Here is a 16,175-nt window from a genome sequence, read left to right as displayed (position 1 = left end):
ACAGTTCTCCCAGTGTGGAGACATACAGCAAGGAGGTGAACAAATAAAGAAAGAAGGTAAAGAAAGAAGGTAATTTTGGAGATTATAATTTTAGAAAAAAGGGAGAAATGCAATACAGGATGCCTTGCTTTAGAGAGGGGGGATCAGGAAGAACCCCTCCAAAGATGGCTTCCTGAGTACATTACAGTGATACTCGGGAGACAGCTCTTCAACTAGGAATTATGTCACATTGTCAGTGGGCAAACAAATGAATCTATAAATGAAGTAGATGTGATACTTTCATAGAAATCACGTTATCTCTAGACTTCTATTATGGGAGATGTTTAGGCAGGCTCTGTATGGCCTATGGAGTTATATGACCTGTTTAATGATGTTTGAAAACATGACCCCTAAATATAAGTACCATGACTGAACTTTATTCCACGACATCAGATTCTCTGAACCTTTCCAGTGACAATTAGCTAAGGTTCTACAATAACCTGTGGCAAGGGGAAAGGGCCTGACACCTGCTGCTAACCCAGAGACAATCTAAGTACACAGAATCCCAGTCATGGAAGTTAGTGTTTTGAGGGACCTGACAAATCATCTGTCATTTTGTAGAGGCAGGAACAGAAGACCAGAGAGATTCAACCATTTATGGGAAGCTGGTCTGATAATTAGTCACATATCCTGGGTTTGCAGCTCTCTATTCAGGCTTCTTTCTGTGGTCCAGCAGACTCGGGAAGAGCAGGGACTCTGAAATCATGCCATCTGGGTTCAAAGACTTGTTCTGCCACTTACCAGCTACTGGTTGATCTTGGGCAAGTCATTTAACTTCCCTGTGCTTCTCTAAAATAGGTGCATTGTTTATCCCTAATCGGAAGTTTGATGTGATGGTTAAGAGAGTTATTGGTAAGTGTAAAACACTTGGAAAAGTGCCTGCCACACAATAAGTGATTTGTTCGTCTTCTTTTCTTCCTCCCCCTCTAATTATTCTCCTTCTCCTTCTTCTTCATGATACAATCATTATTTTCACCAGCTTTTTGTCAAGGCTGCTAAATTTAATTTTATTTAATGATATGTACACAGTTTGCAGGCATTTTTGGATTCCTTGGCACAATGTGTTACCTCCTGAAGAAACCTGCTTTCGACACTCAGAGGAAGAGTCTGCAGCCAGCAATGCTCCTTACTCATTTGTATATTTAGGGAGTGTGATCCATGTTGAAGGCTGGGTGAGAGGTCTTTCTGGGCCACAGACTGGGAGAAGGGGTGAGGCGGGGTAAAGACATGGGTAGATATAAAGAGTAATGAAATACAGTTCTTGTCCTTCAATAACCACAGTAAGGATGGACTTTATTTTCTCCTCCAGAAGCATGATTCCTATGGTGGAAAATTCAAGCCAACTAAGAATAGTAAACAGCACTGGATGAGGATCAAAATTTTACAGCCAAAGGAGCCTTTGGTTCCCTCTTGAGGCCTCTTCCCAGGTGTACAGGTCAGGCTACCATGGTATTGATCCCAGTGGGCAGAAACAGCCCAGCAGATGGCTATCCTGGGGCAATAGCCCAGAAAGTGGCCCCCAAAGGATCTCAGATGAGATCAGGAATCCTTGACCATAACATTCATCACTTACAGAATTACTTATCATACCGAGAGTTTTGTGAAAGCAGAGATTCTCCTTCTGAGTATAGGATCCACAAGGCCTTGTAGGGCATCAGGCACAGGAAAGGTGCTCAGTAAACATGTTGTGGAGTAAAAGGCACTAGGTCATTCTCCCTGGCATGCTTCTAAGGAAGCTGCCACTGTGAAATGAATTTCTATTATGTTATTTTGAGATAAAGCAAATTTTAACAGAATGTCCAGCCCAGTACCTGTGTATATTTAATGCACTGATCATTTAGGACCACTAGAATAATCCTTTAAGTTTCTCAGGTTTACATATCCTGGTTGTGAATCTAGGGGACTTTGAGTTGGTCAAACTGAGTTTAATGAGCTCAACTGGAAGTATAGGTGGGATTTGAATGAACTCACTGTAATCAGGAAGTAGAAATACGACCGCCCATCATATACTCTTTACTTCCTGATTCCAGTACTTCTACTGGGCAATCAGGCAATCTGGCAGAGAACAAAACAGAATGCAGCAAGGTAGGGAAGAATCCATGAGGAGAGATGCCTGGTAACCTGAATACTTCTGCTGCAGTGCCCTAAACCAAATGGCAACTTCATAATCTAAAAGAGTCCATTTACTCCCCAACAACGAAATCTAACTCTTTTATATGAGAAGCTGCATAATGCCTATTTGTGTAAACGAGCCGTCCCAACAGCAACAGACTAAACCCTCATGAAAAGAATCAAAGCAGCTTTGCAATGGGATCTGTTTAGGGTATTAACAAAAGCTGAAACTTTTAAATCCATCTTTCTATTTCACACATCCATAGTTCAGAAGCAGTTGCAAAAGATGCTCCCAAGATGAAGCTTTGTACAGCAGGTTGTAGCCCAGACTGAACTTACATGGTTGAGTTAGAAAGCTTTGACAATTGCGGTTTGTAACGGAGGTGCTGACAGACCCCTGACAGTATTAGCTCTGACAGCTGATAGCGTACTGGTTACTTCCTCTGCTATGACATGAATGCACGATTGTGAGGATCTCCTGAGTGCTAGGCAAGTAGAAAGACTTTTCTGAATAAAGATTCTTACCTGGCAATATTTTCAAAGGCATACCAATAACCCACCTGATATACATATACACACACACACATATATATGATTTATATATATATATAAATCATATATAATAATATAAATAGATATATAGATATATGTCAAATAATTTTAAAATCTTTTTAATGTGAACTATGTATTGGCTTTTTAAGCATAATGTTGTTAAGGTCAGAGAGGTGTCAAATTCACATCTTTCATTTTTAAATACTATTTTTCTGATGTAACCTGGGGGCTAGTCAATATATTGATCAGAAAGAAGAACATTTTATATAACCAAAAGACAGAATAACAGGATGAAGTACATGGTATTTAGACATGTTTCTGGCAGCACAAACCATTCTAGTTATAATTAAGCCATGCAGTATACTCCCCACTTTCAAAGAGCATGCGGGTATTTGATTTCTAGCCAAGAATAACATGACAATCATGCTATTGCTATTGTCTCCTCTATTTTTGTGAGAGCAAAGAAAGTTCATGCTCTTTCTCCTTTTCTGGCTTCTATTATCTTCTCTCAAAATATTGCTTTCAAGATTGCAACATCAACTGAGGAAAATAATTTAAGACAATTTTGCTCTAAGTAAGATAAAGAGAGTAGCTGATAGTAAAGGTAAAAGTCATCCGTATTCTAGTCAATATTTATATTTAGATTTCATGGGTTTAAGCAGATACATCCCAGTTAAGGACTATATAAGGAATGTGATCCAATTTCCTTTGAAACACACACACACATGCAAATATATGCAAATATATTCAATGTGAAGATGATTTTCATATTCTCCTTCTCTTGTGACCTAAAGCTAGGGCTACCATATACTGTGTGCGATCGATAACACAGAGAGCACTCCCCAGACATGTGAAAAACCCCATGTGGTGGCTTTGGCTAAAGCATTTAACTTTCTTCAAAAAGCAAAAGCCAGTTACATTTGGTACATTATAGTGCTTAGGCTTCCGGAAAACACTTAATATCCCCCTTAGCACACACACGTCCAGATACACACAGGCGTGCATCCCACGGGAGACAGATCAAATAGCAATTCCCCCCTACACACATATATGGATGTATATTATCGGGTCCTGAAGGATATGATGAAGTAGTTACTATTACCATACCTACTGCACCCGGAATGCCTTGTGGACCACGTTCTCCAGCGGGACCTCTATCTCCTTTTTCACCGGGGGGGTCCAGGAGGACCTTTAAAAAATAAATGACAATTACCCATCACAGTTGTAAAACATAGGTAAAATGAATACGTCATGTTTCAAGACAGTTCTATAAGTAAAGCCAGTCTTCTATTTGTTGTGTAGTAACATAGAATGAGTAAGACTGACCTTCCTGAATGGAGCCATGCCCTACTACGGAGGAGCGCAGTGCCCTATACTGACAAGGGTGAGATAGCACTAGAATAGACAACCTAATCATGTATTACATATTTATGTGTGTCTAGCACTTTTTTAGGTTCTTAGAACCCAGGAGCAGAGAAAAGACTCGGAGTCAATGATGCCATAAACTCGACTTAGTATTGTGTACATACTAGGCAGATTTCACTGCATTGATTTAGATGCTGTGTGGAAAATGTGCAAGGACATAAAAATCATGTGTGATTCACACATAGTAGACAACCAAAAACCATGTTGTTGAAAATGACAAACTCAGACCTTTGTTAGAGAGATGCAGATCAGCGGGAGTAGCAGGTTGAAAAGCCTTTGAGAGAGTAGGATTTGAAAGGTAATTTGAACAATGGAGAGAATGAGATGAAAGAATCTGAGTAAGAGGGAAAGACTTGGGGAAAGGTAGGAAGGTGAAAATGAGTAAAATAATACTTTTCAAATAAAATACAGTTGACCCTTGAACAGCATAGGTTTGGATGTTGGGTCCTCTCATACACAGATATTTTTCGACAAATACAGTACAGTACTGCAAATGTATTTTCTCTTGCTTGTGATTTTCTTAATAACATTTCTTTTTTTCTAGAATACAGTATATAAGACATATAACATACAAAATACATGTTAATTGACTGTTACTGTTAAGGCTTCCGGTCAACAGTAGGCTATTAGTAAAGTGTTGGGGGATTCAGAAGTTACATACTCATTTTCAAGGGCACAAGGGGTCAGCACCCCAAACCCTGCACTGTTCAACTAGAGTTGTATTAAGTAATTGTATTAAGTAGAATCCCTAAATAGATACAGATATGATAAAATCAGTTGGGAGAGGTTGCAGGGAAAAGTTTGACTACCTCGCCTCACAATTTCCCAAGTGTCCCCTGAGTACTGAACTTAATCAATACTGATTTAGTCATTTGAATTTGCTGTGCCCAGCAAAATGGTTATCTAGTGATCACCTCTTGAGAATGATGGCGCTTTGGAACTTAAAGGTAACCCTGCTAGTATTCCATCTTCTACGCAGACTGCATAGGACAAGTATTAATCCCTCCACTTCAAGCAGAACACTTTGCAATTTCCTTTTCAACTCCAAAAGGAAGAAACAAACTTGGATATACCTCAGAATAATAAATAGCGATGTTTTAAAAGAGGTATTTTCAATCGCTGTGGTTTTGCCAAATGCATAGCCTAAGGATGACACACAACTATATTTAGCATCACTGGTTGGAGAACACTTGCTTACACATTTTAATCAGGTAGGAGAATAAAATACCTGAAAAATTTGAAGAGAGGACCACATGAATGGATAAAGATGATCTCATGAAAAAGTATATTCTGTTCATGTTCTTTATTTCTTTTGAAATCCTGTCCCTGCTTCTCTCCATTTTTCTGATCTGTTCCATTTTTCAAGGTCCAACTTGGATTTTAGAACCTTCCTTCCCTGGTTACTCAACTTTCAAGATATCATTGTTCTTCTCAATGGCACTTTGCCCCTTTCTCTTCATATGCAACGTGGGGCAGTAATATTTTATTATACTTTCATTACAAAAGCAACTCTACTTATTACAGGAAATACAAAAGCCTAAAAAGCTATAATTCATAATTCAATCATCTTAAGAGACTAACCATTAACATTTATTTCTTTTCTGTGTATTTTTTGTTTTGTTGGACTACATTTTTTTTTTTTTTTACATAATCACACACAAATTCCCCTAAGCTATAGCTTCATGTCGGAGACATATATTTAGATGTTGCCCAAGAAATGTCACAGTTCTACACCAGTGAGGAGTTACACCTCCACAACCATGAACATGGCTGCAGTTTATTCATCTCTACGTAGTGACAAAGTTAAGGGCAAGCAGGACAGAAAGACTCAACTTGCAGCCCGAATTTTGCCGAGCAAATTGAAAGGAAGCAAATCCACAGTACTCAAGCGTGGTGTTTTGAAAAAAAAAAAAGTGGACAAGGAAAGATTTTGATTTAGTAATTAGAGCTCTAAAGCAAGACACAGACATTCCAGGAAAAAAGTAGAATGTATGAGATAAGAAACAAGTCACTGACAGACTAGATCTCGGCTCTTAGCCTCTGTGGTTAAGAGTTTTCACCATTTATTCAGCCAGTAAAAGATGGAACTCTTTTATAAACATTTCCCTTTCAATTATTTTGCAGGTAACTCTGTAGAGTAACTGCATAAAGCTCTATTGTTGGAGAATTAATTCAATCATAACTAATACATGGGTTACTTTATATAATTCTGAGTCAAAGATCCCTCACTGTTTTTTATATAAAATACTGATACTAGGTTTCTGAATCCCAGAGTAAGAAAACCAGGCATGCCTTGAAGAATTCTAACTAGGTGTGTTGGCTGTTACATTTTTATCCTTATTTTATTGTTCCTGTAACATTAACCTCACTTATTATGTTTCATTTTTATACATTGTTATATCTCTTCTACTTTCTAGAAAATGTGGGAAGTACCTCAATAAATATTTGTAGTGTCTTTTACATATTTTGGGGGAGAGAAGAATACAGATCACACACCAGTTTTCTCTTAGCTTTGTGTGTAGAACTTTTGAGAACACAGTATAAATCACACTATCATGCTACCTTCCAAAAGTGGTCTCCTCTCTATCCCTGCTGTAGCTCACATCCTAATCATCCTGCACTTGGACTAGTCTAGAGATTTTTATCTGGTCTGAATGTATTGTGTCTATTTTACCCTCATCTTTCCTTCAGTCCCAGCTTTAAAAAAAAATAGTACCTCTACAACTATATAGAGAAATATAGATATCTGTTCTGCCATGTTATGAAGAAAGAATGAAGAACTTAAAGTCAGGAGACTTGGTGTCTTTGCAGTCACCTTCTTTGCTCTGAATTACTAGCAAGCCATAAGAATTCACACTATTTTTCTTCAAATTTAATACCTTCTAACTGCAAAGTTACAGGGATAATTCGTAAATGCTGCAGCAGTAATTTTCCATGGACAATTCCCTCTATAAAGCACACATACAAAATCCACTACTTAGCTCCCTCCCTGTGATTTTTTTTTAAAAAGGAAAACTAAGATTTCTACATCACCACAAAAAAGAACTGATTTAGAATACTCAGTAACCATAAATATCGGAGATCAAAATTACACAGTTCACTAGAAAAGCAAATCCAGGCATATCCCATCATTTAAAATCCTCAGATGATACCAAAGAACTAATAATGTCTGCCTAAATTTCCAGCGCTATGCTTCTCTGTGTCCTATTCATTATGATCACACATTTTCTACTTTATTCTTAATCTTTCCTTGTCATCATAAAAATCTACCAAATCTTCTAGGCTATTGCTGCTTAAACCTGCCTCTTTTTTTCTTTTAGTTTTCATGCTCATTGACTTAGATCTATCTTTAATCTGGAAGAGGCCTTAAAGATTTCTTAGTCAAACATACATATAGAGGGGTCAGAGAGAGTAAACTATCCAAGGTCTTAAAGCTAGTTGGGTAAAACCAGAACTAGACTACTGCTTTCCTGACATTCTAGGCTATCCTATTCTAAACTTACCTGACTTGATTTCTGGCATCTGTTTTTCTATTATTCCTGGGATGAATTTTTCCATTACATAGTGGTTAAAGACAACCATTTTTTATTTTTTAAATCATGATAATTGATCGCACAAATCTCCAAATTTATATTCTATCAATTGTTTATTCTTCTTCCTTGACATGAATATGTTTATGTTTGAATATAAATATGCTTTTAGATCCTGGAAAGAAAATTTGCTTAAAATTTCTTTTCAAATAAACATCACATTATCTTTTCTCACCACTGAGCCATATTGTATTTTATTTCTCTTAACTCCTCTCCTCGAACGTTTACCGACTTCGTTTCTTTAAATCATGCTATGTCTCACCCTCTGCCAAACTACTTCACTATTGCAGTGATGAAATTCCATTTAGTCCTTTAGACTCTAATGACTATAATTACTTGAAAATGTGTTAAAATATTTTTGTCTCTTTTATCTGCATGATTACTTAGCAACTGTTAATATCAAAAGGGAGGACACAAAGATGGCTAATCCTACAAACAACAAATGATAGGGCACACATTAATTTGTACAATTTGTTTTTCTTGGGTTATAGTTTCATAAGTACTTGTTAAAAATTTCTTTTATGCCTAGATTTGGTAGAGAATATAAAAAACAGCCCCTAATTTTAAGGAATGTATTGTTTCCAAGAAGAGGCAACACTGCTCTAGAAGACAATGTAAGGTAATTTTCAAGATGATTATCATGTGAAGATTTCTCTGATGAAAGAATAACGTTTAATATTAAGCAAGATACAGATGTCAGGAAGAGTATTACTCTGATGGAACTAGAGAAGGCTTCACATATTAGATGGACATTGAATGAGAGATATGATATTTTCAGATAGAAATAGAAGATACGATATTTCAAGTGAAGGCAAAGGCATGAGGCAGGATATAAAAAATACTGGGTGTTAGAATCACAGTTAAATCACTTGAAGTACTTGGTATCAAAAAGGGAAAAGGGAGGGAATCAGATATTCAAAAGTGGTTAGAAGACACATTATAGAAGACCCTGAGTGCCACGGAGAGAAATGTATAATGAGGAAGTGATAGGCTTATAATCTAGGGTTTCTCTTCAGAAAGGCTGCATTTTAACAAGAATGTAGATAGGATTACAGTCTGAAAAGAAAGAAATGAGGAAGGAAATATTTGGGAGACTATTTCGATAGTCTGGTAGAGTGGTGATAAGAAAAGTTTACACAAGAATATAAAGAATCAACAAGGGGATAGAGAATATAGAACCTAAGAACTAATAACAGTCTCGGAAGAAAATAAAAACAATTAAAATTGCTATGTTGGAAATCTGGAAAAATGACACTGTCATTACAAAGTGTGACTCAATAAGAAGAAAGTGCTAATTTCACTTATTTATTCAATACATATATATTTGCTCACCCACTGTAGAGCAGGCCCTTTAACAGGTGCCGGGTAGGGAGAGATTGACAAGAGAGGTGAAACTCAACCTCACTGAACTCACATGCTATTAGAGAAGATGTATGCTAAACAAATAAGCCAATGTGTATATGGAAAATTTCATCAAGTGACAAGTACTGTGAGGAATTTAAAGCAAATGATGACAGAGGGATGGGGAGAGAAAAACTAACCTCCAAAAAGGTGTTTTGAAGAAGGATTGGAGCTCTAAGAGAAGAACGTTTCGAGAGAGCGGGAGTGTAGTGCACATTACGGACAGCAAGAAGTGAAACTAACATTTCCTCCTTCGTTACTTATACTTTTAAGTGGCACTTTCACTTTTCCAGATTTCCAAGACAGAGGGAATGCCAGAGGGGAAATGGGAAAATGAGGGCAGATAAGTAGACGAGTTCCAGACCAAGTAGGAATTTAGATTTATTCCAAATCAATGGGAAGAATATCAAAGGGGCTTAAGCATGAGAGCTAAAACATCTACTAACTTTTTTTAATACCACTCTTTTGCTCTCCATAATATAGAATGAATTAGAAGTCGAATCAGGAGGAACTGAGAAGTTGATGTAGTGCATCAGACAAGTATAGTCGCTTGAATTACCGTAGTAGCAGAGGAGATAGCGAGAAGTGATTTTATTTGAAATATTTTGTGTAAGAAGAGTTAACAGGACTCATAAATGGATCAGATGTAGGAAGTGACAGAAAGACATCAAAGAGCTTCCGAGATCTTGGAGTGGGTAACTAGTTGTATGATATGGCTGATAAGGCCGGGGAAGCCATAGAGTGGGGGCATGGATGGGGTAGGATGCTCAAGAATCAAGGGTTTGGTTTTGGATTTATAAAATTTTGGATACTTATTTGAAATCCAAAGTGAAGCTGTCTAATTGTTAGAGGAAATGCTGATTAATTCAAATTTTTCTTTGTCATCTGTGTTAATAATTAAAGAGTACATGCAATGCATTCCACATAAGTAAGCTATAAAGCACAATAAAACAGAGAATAACCCTGCAACGTCACAAATCAAGAAACAGGTCTCTATTTAGGTGCTCCCTGATCTCATTTATCTTCTTCCTTTTCAGAGTTAAAACATTAGCCTGAATTTTGTGTTTCTCACCCGCTTTCCTGTACTTTACAAGCCACCATTCTTATTACATATGTAAGCATCTATAAATCCACATTATTTGCTTTTGCTAAATTGTGAGCATTAGAAACGAAATTGTACTATATATAGTTTTCTGTGATTTGCTTTACATTTTTTTCTTGTAAACACTTGGGTATTAGACAAAGTGTTTTTTTTTTTCCTAAACTAGTGATATGTAATAAAAATCTCATGGATTTCTGTTTATTACTAATATAATAAAAATATTAAAATTATAAATCAGCGTTTAACAGACACAGAGGCTAGAATAAGAGGATCTAACATGAATTTAATTAGAATTACAGAAGAAAGGATAGAGAGGGTTGTGAAGAAGCAGATTTCAGAGACTGAAGCTGATAACTTTCCTGAATTTATGTTGGACTTAAATCCACAAATATGAGAAGTAAAAACAAATGCAAAATGAATAAATTATCAATATAAAAACACAACTAGTGAAATTGCTGGTAATGAAGACAAGAAGGATGACAGGCAGATTGGCAGTCATTTTTAAAACAGCAAGGAAAGCCAAAAGCCAAGGAAATATCCTCAAAATATGGATCGAAATAACCAGAATAGGTGTCAACCCAAGAAATATGTATGCAGTAGAACAATTTTAAAGATCAAGGACAAAATTGAGAAAATGAAATCAAAAGGACTCACCTTTTAGACTTTCACTAAATGAACCTCCAAAAGATATACTTTAGGAAGAAGGAAAATGATCGCAGAAGTGATGTCTGAGGCACATTTAGAAGAAGGGAAAGTTGGCAAACTCAGGTACAAATTTTAATATTGTCCATATAATGTAAGAAAAATAATACTGATTAAATTCTTGGTTTTTCTTAAACTATATAAAATAGAAATAAAGTATACTCAAAAACAGAAAATCAGGGAAAGGGGCCATCAAAGTTTTTTAAGTTCCCTGTATATTTAGGATCAAGGTGAAGATATCGATCAACGTTAGACTTTGTTAAGATAAAGTTTAAGGACAACCACCAACCAAACAGAAATAGATTAGAAAGTCTCCAAAATTTTTTTGGTGCCTTTGGTGGAAAGAAAAATTCAATGAGAAAAATCTTAATCAATCCAAAAGTCGACAAGAAAGGAAAGCAAATGGAACATAGAATTGGACAAAAACAGCACAAAATAAGATGGTAGAAATAAGTACAGTGAAAAGAAATGGTTAGATTGCACATTTTTTAAAAAGTGTTCTTGGGGCGCCTGGCTGGCTCAGTCGGTAGAGCCTGCAACGCTTGATCTCAGGGTTGTGAGTTTGAGCCCCATGTTGGGTATAGAGATTACTTAGAAATAAAAGCTTTAAAAAAAGGGCTCTTTATGTAAGAGAAGCCTAAAAATAGTAAAATATGAGAAAATATTTAAAATGTAAATAAAACCTAAAGTAAAAATGTGTATGATGTGTATATTAATTTAAAAATCAGTAAGATTCAATTTACTATGGTTTACCAATAGCAACCAAAGCAGAAATTGACAAATCTATTGTTATTTTACAGAGTTCAAAGATCTCTCTAATTAATCATACAGTCAGGTAAGAAGTAAAAAAGACTCTGGAAGTTTTGGAAAACAGAATTAACAAGCTTGATTTGTGGACAGGTAGAGAATTTGGTGCCTTATAGAAAACTTGTATTCATCTTCATTAATATAGGATATTTTGAACAATGACTCATTAGACCTTAAAGACATTTTTTTATCACTTTCAATTAAAGAACACCAAGATAGTGTTATCTTACCATGTCTTGATAAGATCTCAAAATGACTTTCTCCAGACATCTGTGGTAAACATATGCTCAAAAACTATTTTGTACCATAGGATTTCAAACACCAAATCTCTGCACATAACAGTGTATTTTAATGTATTATTTTCTGGAGGAATGAGAAAATATTTTACCTTGAATTAAAGTGATATTTTTCAATGTCTGAGAGTGTTCCCAGTCTTTCAGTCTGAGATCATTAGTGATGTTATTCAGTACTTTCACTTCTCCTTTTATTTCCTGTTCCAGATTCACTTGTTTTTCTTTCACAGACATAATTTCTGCTGATGCCTTGTACACAAACTCTTCGAATCTACTCATGTCCTGTGAAATAGAAGCATCCGCAATTTTTATTACACACATAATTATCAAATCTGTAAGTTTAAGAAGCCCTGAAAGCCAGGTATTTTTTTTTTTTAAATATTACAGAACATTATGGAATAAGAATACGGAAATTAGAGAACTGTCTTAAAAGAGTAATTTCTTGGTTTTGAAGCATTTCCTCTTTTAACTGAATGGCTGAATGGTTACACCCTCTGTCCCCTCAAAATTAGTTGAATATACCCAAGGTATGCTTCAATTCCTAAATTTATAGATGTCAAAATGCTAAAAATGAAACAGAAAACTTGTATTTTTATCAGGAGTGAAATTTCTTTGTACTGTACTTAGAGTAGCTACATATTCCAATTCTGTGAATTTGATGGAATTTGTATATTAAAATGTTTTATAGCAATAATGTTTAATGTCATAATTCTCAGTGGTAATGGGAAATACTTCAGGATAGTTTTTCACATTCAGCAAAATCTCAACTAGAATTTTAACAATCTCTTACTTCCAATTTTTTTGTTTTGTTTTGTTTTGTTTTTGAGAGAGAGAGACAGAGCACAAGCGGGGGAAGGGGAGAGGCAGAGGGAGAAGCAGACATCAGGGAGCCCAAGGGGGGGCCAATCCCAGGACCCCAGGATCATAACCTGAGCCAAAGGCAGACACTTAACTGACTGAGCCACCCAGGTGCCCCAGTGTTTTGTTTTGTTTTTTTTCTAAAGCTATCACCTCACACATGTCAGAATGAGGTTAAGTATACAGTCATAATAAAGTTTTTGACAGTGTTTGTCTTTATTTTCCTTTCAAGACTTTGGCTTGGTTTTACTTTGGGTGTTGGGCTGTTCCTGATGTAGCAAACCTTCTCATCCATTCTGGTGACATTTTCTGTCCCTCTGTTCTTTTATCGCATCCTCTGCTTCATGGTATGCTCTATACTTTTCTTTCTTTTTTTTTTTTTTTGAACAGATGTGTAAACTCTAGCACATTCTTATTGCTGTATTAATTTTGAAGATGAGCACATCCTACCCACAGCAGTGTTGTTCCAGGAAGCAGGGCAGGAATAGTGGTAAGTTAGAAAAGAGACTATGAATTGCACAAATACTATAAAAGTAAAAACATGTTTCAAAACTACGATAAGCCCGTATCCAAAGGAGTCGTCTATGTCAATGGCCTGCTGGACTGTGAATCCCGCGGGCACGCCCTGCCTCCTGCCTGGTGGAGGAGGAATGCGCTATGTGGAGCCGGGAGGGTTGCTACCGGGTGGGAGAATTCACAGACGTTCCAGGTGACTCATGTCGGGATCATTCCTTGTGCAAAGTCTGATGTAGATGAAGATGAAGTGGTTTCTTGGTCAATAACTGCAATTTCTTTTAAAAGTCAGTGAGTTTCTTGTATAGTTTTACTACAATTGGCCCGGCTTTAATTTCATCCGTCTCCATGAAAGCAAAGCACTTGGTGCTGGTGAACCTTTTTTTAGGCTTGTAGTGTTTGAATTCAAAGAAGATACCAGCACCTTTGGTTAATTTTTCAACATGCTTCTGGAGCTCAATGTCCACATTAAAATGAACATATGTATCTTCTTTTCTTGAAGCCACAGGAGTGTCTTGCACAGGAGTTAAATCTATGCCATTCAGATCCTTTAGGCTAACTGTGATATAGGGATCGATGCACTGCCCTGCATCTTTCAGTCTGGTTTTCTCAATTCTGATGGTGAGTGACGTTATTCCTGGTTTTGACTGCAGCCTGGGTAGGAAAGTGCCAGGAACTCTAGCAAGAAAGGAATCAGGAGACCCTGCTCCAGCACCACCCTCTTCTTCATCTTCTTCAAATTCCCAATTCTCTTCTTCACCAGGTACTAAAATTTTTCTTAAGGAGACAGGCTGCATGTCAAATGGGAATTCCTTATTATATGTAATATTCTTTAGGATTGGTTCTAGCTTCTTCAGGTCCTCAAGTTTAAGTTCTTGAGACTGGACTATAAAGCTGCACTTCATAATTCCAAACATGTTGCAATTTTGCCTATGGTTTTCTTTTGTTCTTCTGTGAATTCAGAATTATTGTATTGAGCTTGGGCCTCTTTTTATCCTAATATCTGATACTCGTCTATTGCCTCCACCAGCTGGCCCCAAGAGTAGAAGTTGGCGCCTCTCCTAAAACTGGTGCCCCAGCGCTGCAGCAGACTCCATCCAGGTCACCTCCAACATGGCCGGTGCCCACTCCAACCCCTCCCGCCCCTACCCCAGCAAGGCTGGGCTCTAGGATGCCATCCTCCCTGGGACTGGCCCCGACATAACTAGGGCCAGGAGGAACCCCTACGGCCACCACCGCCACCCACTGAGGAGCTGCCCAAGCCCATCTGCTCTATACTTTTCTAAGGACATCTCTGCTTAACTGCTGATGTATTTTCACTTCCCACTGGCATATGGAAATAAGCCAGTGGTATATTGCTCCTGAATCTAGGTACAAAGAGAAAATTACACTTGCCTTGACTAGACTGGACAAGTTGAAATGAGGGGGTCAAGGCAGTCAGGGTGTAAAGCCTTTGAAAGGAAATGAACAGACACCTCGATTGGCCTCTTCGGTGGCACTACACTCAAGCAGAGAAGCTTATCAGTTTTTACAGCTCTAACTGTGCCTTCCCCCCATCCACATCCGTATTCTTTTGTCTCTACTCTCTATCTCCTCCCTCCTTGACTATCTGGCATTTTCCATATCATATGCTACAAGTCATGATAATGAAAAGTACAGCACAAAGAATACCGTCAATAATATTGTGAGATGTATGGGGATGGATGGTGACTACACTTTTTGTGGTATTGAGTAATGTATAAAATTATCAAATCACTACATTGTACACCTGAAACTCATATGACATTTAAAATAAATACAATTTTGGGACATCTGGGTGACTCAGTTGGTTAAGCATCTGCCTTCAGCTCAGGTCTTAATCCTAGGGTCCTGGGATCAAGTCCCGCATCGGGCTCCTTGCTCAGCGGGAAGTCTGCTTCTCCCTCTGTCTGCCACTCCCCCTGCTTGTGCTCTCTCTCTGACAAATAAATAAAATCTTTAAAAAAATAAATACCATTTGGAAAAACATGTTTAAAGCTTGGATATGAGCATGGATGTTTGTAAAGCACAGCAACATAAAAAATACGCTCACCTTCATTTGGGTCGCTCCAGATAGCCATGGAGCAGATGGCGGGGGGCTAGCAGTTGATTTTGCTACCAAAAAACCAGGACTTGTCCGTGTTTTTCATACACAAAGCTGAAGCTACCTTTTTATTCCCTTTTTTGAACGCTGCATATGGTGCTCGTATTAGCCAGATTTCACTTGAAATAATTTTTACTGGGAAGAAGGAAAGTGCACTTTATTTTTTTTTTTTTAAACCCTATTCAGCATCCATACACACCTTCCATACTCCACCATCAGCGGCCCCGCTGGAAACTGGCATTTAATTTTGCAGTCTTATAGTCCCTTTTATGAACAATGGACATGATGAATTCCCACCTCTCTCTTTTCTTTTGTGCTAGTGTACTTTTTTTCCCCAAAAAGTATGTTTGGTCTGTCCTTGATGGGCATCATGCTGGTATCACTTATAAGCCTTTCCTTCAAACAGCATTTACTGATTCGGGCATTCATTTAATTTACTTATTCCTGCATTGAGCTAAAGATTCAAAGATGAATAAAATTGTTTAAGCAGGGGCGCCTGGGTGGCTCAGTCATTAAGCATCTGCCTTCGGCTCAGGTCATGATCCCAGGGTCCTGGGATCGAGCCCCGCATCGGGCTCCCTGCTCGGCAGGAAGCCTGCTTCTCCCTCTCCCACTCCCCCTGCTTGTGTTCCCTCTCTCGCTGTCTCTCTCTCTCTCTG

The 16,175-nt window shown here is 37.5% G+C and overlaps 1 protein-coding gene and 1 pseudogene across 1 annotated transcript in view; both read right to left on the bottom strand.

The window, feature by feature from the left end:
* Positions 1-16,175, bottom strand: part of MSR1 (macrophage scavenger receptor 1) — a 79,592-nt gene that overhangs the window by 39,255 nt on the left and 24,162 nt on the right. The window contains 3 exon segments of the mRNA XM_044911829.1: positions 3,811-3,880; positions 3,882-3,892; positions 12,119-12,305. Of these exon segments, the coding sequence (XP_044767764.1) occupies positions 3,811-3,880; positions 3,882-3,892; positions 12,119-12,305 (268 nt within the window).
* LOC110584096 lies at positions 13,607-15,732 on the bottom strand (annotated as a pseudogene).

The sequence above is a fragment of the Neomonachus schauinslandi genome, chromosome 2 (genome assembly GCF_002201575.2).
Source record: "Neomonachus schauinslandi chromosome 2, ASM220157v2, whole genome shotgun sequence".
NCBI lineage: Eukaryota > Metazoa > Chordata > Mammalia > Carnivora > Phocidae > Neomonachus > Neomonachus schauinslandi.
This window is presented reverse-complemented; position numbering and strand designations above follow the sequence as displayed.